Here is a 5,138-nt window from a genome sequence, read left to right as displayed (position 1 = left end):
TAGATCAAATAGGACATGAATTTGGCAATAGTAATGTAGAAAATTTAAATAATTTCTTTTCCAGAAATTTAAACGCAGAGAAAAGGCGAAAAACGATTGTCAAAATAGACTTCATTGTCTTTTAAAAAAAAAAAAAAACATACACATGTATAAATCCTAAAACTTCGGAGTTTAGTATTTTTTTTTTTAATTCTTCTTACCTTTATAGTTTGTTATTGTCCATATATTTTAAGATTTTTTCTTTTCATATATATTTTAGGATTCGATATATGGCTAATATTATTAAAATAATTAAATAATAATTTGAATAAAAATAGTGAAAGGATATTTTGTCTATTGCAGAGTCTTTTAATGAAGGTCAAAAAATTTAAATCACTTTTCTAAATACACTTTTAATATATTATAGATATATATTATAGATATAAATTATAGATATAGATTATAGATATTGATTAGATCTCCCCTAAACTTTTATCTGACACATAGCAATACATACCCTAAACTTTTATCTGACACATAGCAATACATAAATAATTAACAGGATTACTAATAACTAAACATAAATTATCAAGAGTCCGATAATAGGTTGACCTGCAATGTGCATCAGTCAAACATAAGCTTGACCCCTTGTCGGATGATGGCTCATTCAAAAATATATATTTCACACATCTTGCGTTATCTTGTTTCTCAACCAAACAGCACGTGAACAGTGAAAGACCCTACTTATTATAATTCTTCAAATGAGTAACATAACCATTTAAAAGTTTTACTGATATCACAAGCGAGCGTACTTAAAAAAAATGTACATTATGAGTTGTTTTAGTGGGTCAATAGGATGATTTATTTGTACCATATATTTATGAATTATCAAAGCGTGACAATGATCGCATGCCCTGCAAAGTAAAATGCACGTGGGGAGGGACCCTGTCCCATGTTGGTTCTAAGATGCTCCTTTGACCCAAGATCAGAAAAATACAAACAAATATAGACGGCATATGAAATAGAGTACAGCTTTAAAGATAAGAATCAAATACTACAAAAACATTCATTAGAAGAGTTACTATTAAGAGAAGAAAATGGAAAACTATCCAGGCTCATTATTGAGCAATCCTGGGAGTCCAATGTTGCTAACAAAGGAGTGGTTTCATAAAATTCACACCAAGACTGTCAATGAGAAGAAAATCCACATTAAACTGATTTGACTAACAAGAGAAGAAAAAAAGCTAAGCTCTAATTCAATGTTGACCTTCATGCTTAACAACTAGTAATGGGTGCTCTCCATGATTCATCGCGGCACTTTTCTACACGACCATAATAGCTACAGCTCCCTATGATACAATTTCATTGAGGGCCTTGCAAACCCAGCCAAATACAAACACACGGGATCTATGAGTTCATTACTTAAATACATACTATACTGCAAGAGAAGCTCTAAAATAATAAACAGGAACTATTGCTTCCTTTCATCAGTTTGACTCCGGCGCATGAAGCAGCTCTCATGATCAACTCATTGAATATCTTAGCTTCATATAGTGATCGCTTGTTTAGAGAACTATATAATAGAGGACAACAAGAAATCACATGCTCAAGCTCAAGTTCTCAGGTGCATAGTAAGAGAATTTACAAATGAGACCAACGTAATTGGAACAATTGTTTTGATGAACCGCATGCCCACTGCAACGTTGCAGATATGGAATAAGCTCATCCATATTCCTTTTTTGGGGGCGTAAATGATTACCAATAATGAAGCTCGTCCTACTCTAATAATTTAATGGAATCGTCTCATTAAGAGCTTAAGCACGTGCCTTTGCATTACCAAGAGTGAGCTCTAGATCATCCACAGCAACTTCATGTATTCTCTCGCCTTCCCATGCCTTGACTTTGCAGCTCTCAAAATCAAATTCGGCGCCATGTCCCTTTTGAGCTGCTTCGGCCCATCCAAACATTCCATGGCCACTTAAGGCATCTAAGAGAATGTTCTGCTGAGGAACAGGTTTTACAAGGTTAAAAGTAGGCGATGTTGGAGCCGCGGAAGGTGCCACCGTCTGGAAGCTGACCCAACGTGCAGATTCAACTGGGGCGGCATCAGACTCGTCACATTCTGGAATTGTAGCAGGCTTAGAGTATTGGCGGCGGGTGGGACTTGATGGTGCAGAAGCAGCAAAAAGTGGGTGGTGGAAAGAATGCAACGGGCCCCTGGAGAGGGATTCCCAGATAGGTTTGGGCTTTGAACCTCGGGTAGGAGAAGAAAGTGGAGGGGTAACAGGGGCACTATTAGATATACGAAGAGGTGGTAGAGTAGAGGGAATGGAAGCTAAGTTATGGAGAAAGGGGAGGATGTATGATGAGGGATTCCCGTCACAACGGGAGGGGCTAGGGAATGAGGATGATGTTGGGCTGGCATGGTAAGAGGGAACAGGACTGGGATAAGCGGATGACATTGGGCTAGGCTGAATTGATGAGCACGCACTGATATTCATAGAGGCGCTGCCGTTTTCAATTGGTGGAGGCCTGTGTCCCTGCAATTAAAAACTTAATTAGCATCCCAATTAGAGTAAATGGTTTAACAATATTTCCAAACATATCCGTATTCATTATCATATGTAACTGGAAGTACAAAACAACAAACTCTAGCAAACTTGGCAAGCAAATCGGCACAAGTTAGAGAAGTTCATTATCTATCCAGTTGCCGAGCAAAAACTGGGACCAAAAACATATGCTCCAACAATTCAAGGTGTGGCGTTGTTCCTAGTGGTCAATGAAGTAGATTGGGAATTCTAAGGTCTCATGTTCAAATTTGTGATTTGTTCTCATCTATGTGGATAGAGTTATCTGCTAGCCGTTGCTAATGGGAGGATCAGTAGAGGTACACAAAAGTTGGCCCTGACACCACTGTTAAAAAAAAAAAATTAAGAACATATGGTCCAACAAGGAAATTCCACCAAATAGACATACAAAGATCGAATTTCCAAAAACTTAATCAAACAATAGAAAGATATACACAAGATCCAGTTGCTAAAACTTTGACCACCAACACTCGAGTTTTTTTTTTTTTTTTGGAGGGGAGGGGGGGTTAATCTCAAGATCTACCTTTTCTTGCTGGTAAATAGATCTAAGATTATAAATCAACGAAACCCACAAGTAATTATTGGCTTAAAGCAAAAAAAAGTGGAATTCTAATTACCTTGCGATAAGTGGTGCCATCCTCTTCAACAACCCAACCAGCTTGAATACAAAGAGCTTTCAAGACTTCATTGTTATCACAGTGTTTTGGAAGTTTAAAATTACCTTGAGCTCGTAAACCAGTAAATATTTTGGCGGCAATAGCTCTTCTTCTTCTCTCTCTTCTCTTATTGTTTTCCCTCTCCTTCCACGTCGGCAACCGTCCCGTAGATCCTCCACCGCAGGCCGTCATACTCTATCACCGGCAAAGACGATGACTCTTTGGCAGTGAGTGCAGAGTGGAAATGGGACAGAGGGGAAAAGCTTATTGGTTTCACAAATGCTGAAAAGCTTTTCTTAATTGGATCCTCTCCATTTCATTCTCTCCATTTTCCCCAATTTCCTTCTTGGTTGGATGAGACAATGATATGATTTAAAATGAATGATTAAAATTTGATTAATAAATATTTTATATATTTATTTTTAAAATTTTTAGTAATTTCATAATTATAACTATAAAATTATTTTTTAAAAAAATATATTTATTTTTTTAATTTCTTCTTACTTTTTCTCCCTAACTATGATGTAACTAAAAAAAATATTACTTCATGATTAAAAAAAATATTCTATGATTAAAAAATTAATAGATACACTCTTATCATTTTAAAAACTTTATTATTTCTCTCTTTTCCGAATTTCTTAATTCTTATCATTTTTTCTCTTCGTCCCCCCCCCAAAAAATAGCTATAAGAAAAATTGATAAAGCCAAAATTACGACGACAGTAATATTTTTTCATAAATATGAATTTTTGAGTTGTAAATTAGTATAATAATATGAGCATTATTGATATTATAATAAAAATATTCAATTAGCACAACTAAAAAGAAACTTGATTATTAAAAATATTGAAGTTCACCATCTATACTTATAGCTAATTTTAAAGAAAAAGTATGTAATGATTAAAATAAAAAATTAACTTAAAGAAGTTGGAAGATAGACGGTTTGTATGAAAATAGAAGTAGAAAAAAAAAACATAGAAAAAGAGAGAATTTTTTCTTAAAAGTATATTTGTGGATAAAATAATTTTGTAACTCTAATAATTGTTGAATTACTAAAATTTTGGAAGCAAGTAGGTAAAATATTTATTGTTCATATCATGATTAGAATCTTAGTTTAGTTATTAAATCTTAACCGTTCATTCTACCTCATGTCATGTGTCTCTCATCCAAGTAAGAACTTGGGGAAAATGGAGACAATGGAAATGGAGAGGCGCCGAATCCGTACAAAACTCACTCTGGCGGTCTTGCCTTGCCTATATTCTTTCTCATCTTTTTTCATGTACTAGATGTGAAGCCGTATCACGGGTCCAATATATATTACTTTTTATTTTAATATAGGTGGTATAAATTAAACTTGAAAAATTAATAAATTTTTATATATTTTTAAATATCTATGTTATTATTTATTGATGTATAGTATTTTTAGATAATTTCAGATACTATATGCTTTTTTTATTCTAGTTTATGTGACACTGATGGAATATTTGTGAAGTCAATCAAATTTGTTACTATATAGTTTTAAATATTTTAAGTTGTTGATTATATTATGATTTATACGATTTTTTACGTAATTTTCAAGTAATATCGTTCTATCACAAATAATATAACATTGATAAATTTGAAAAGTCAAGCAAATTTTTTCTATAGCTTTCAAATATTTTAGATTGATATTATTGTGAGTTATATTATTTTTCATGAAATTTTCAAATAATATATTCCAATTAATACTGCATTATTGTGATTCACATTACTTTTCACGAAATTTTTAAATAATATATTTCAATTTTTGTTGCACTGATAAAATGTTAACCAAAGTTTTTTATGTGTCTCCAAATATTTAAATTATTAATTGTTGTAATTTATAAAAAATTTTACAAAATATAATATATATATATATATATATATATATATATATA

At 32.7% G+C, this 5,138-nt stretch overlaps 1 protein-coding gene across 1 annotated transcript; it reads right to left on the bottom strand.

Annotated features, from left to right (window-relative positions):
- Window positions 1-1,165: 1,165 nt before the first annotated feature.
- Window positions 1,166-3,610, bottom strand: LOC107857547 (BES1/BZR1 homolog protein 2). Its single transcript, XM_016702343.2, has 2 exons — window positions 3,185-3,610; window positions 1,166-2,519 (listed from the first exon to the last, which is right to left on the bottom strand). Exons 1-2 carry the CDS (start codon window positions 3,413-3,415, stop codon window positions 1,794-1,796), a joined length of 957 nt encoding a protein of 318 aa, XP_016557829.1. The 5' UTR covers window positions 3,416-3,610; the 3' UTR covers window positions 1,166-1,793.
- Between the last annotated feature and the right edge of the window lie 1,528 nt (window positions 3,611-5,138).

Source organism: Capsicum annuum, chromosome 2 (genome assembly GCF_002878395.1).
Source record: "Capsicum annuum cultivar UCD-10X-F1 chromosome 2, UCD10Xv1.1, whole genome shotgun sequence".
In the NCBI taxonomy this organism is placed as follows: Eukaryota; Viridiplantae; Streptophyta; class Magnoliopsida; order Solanales; family Solanaceae; genus Capsicum; species Capsicum annuum.
Note: the sequence above shows the minus strand (reverse complement) of the source record. Positions and strands in the feature narration are given on the sequence as shown.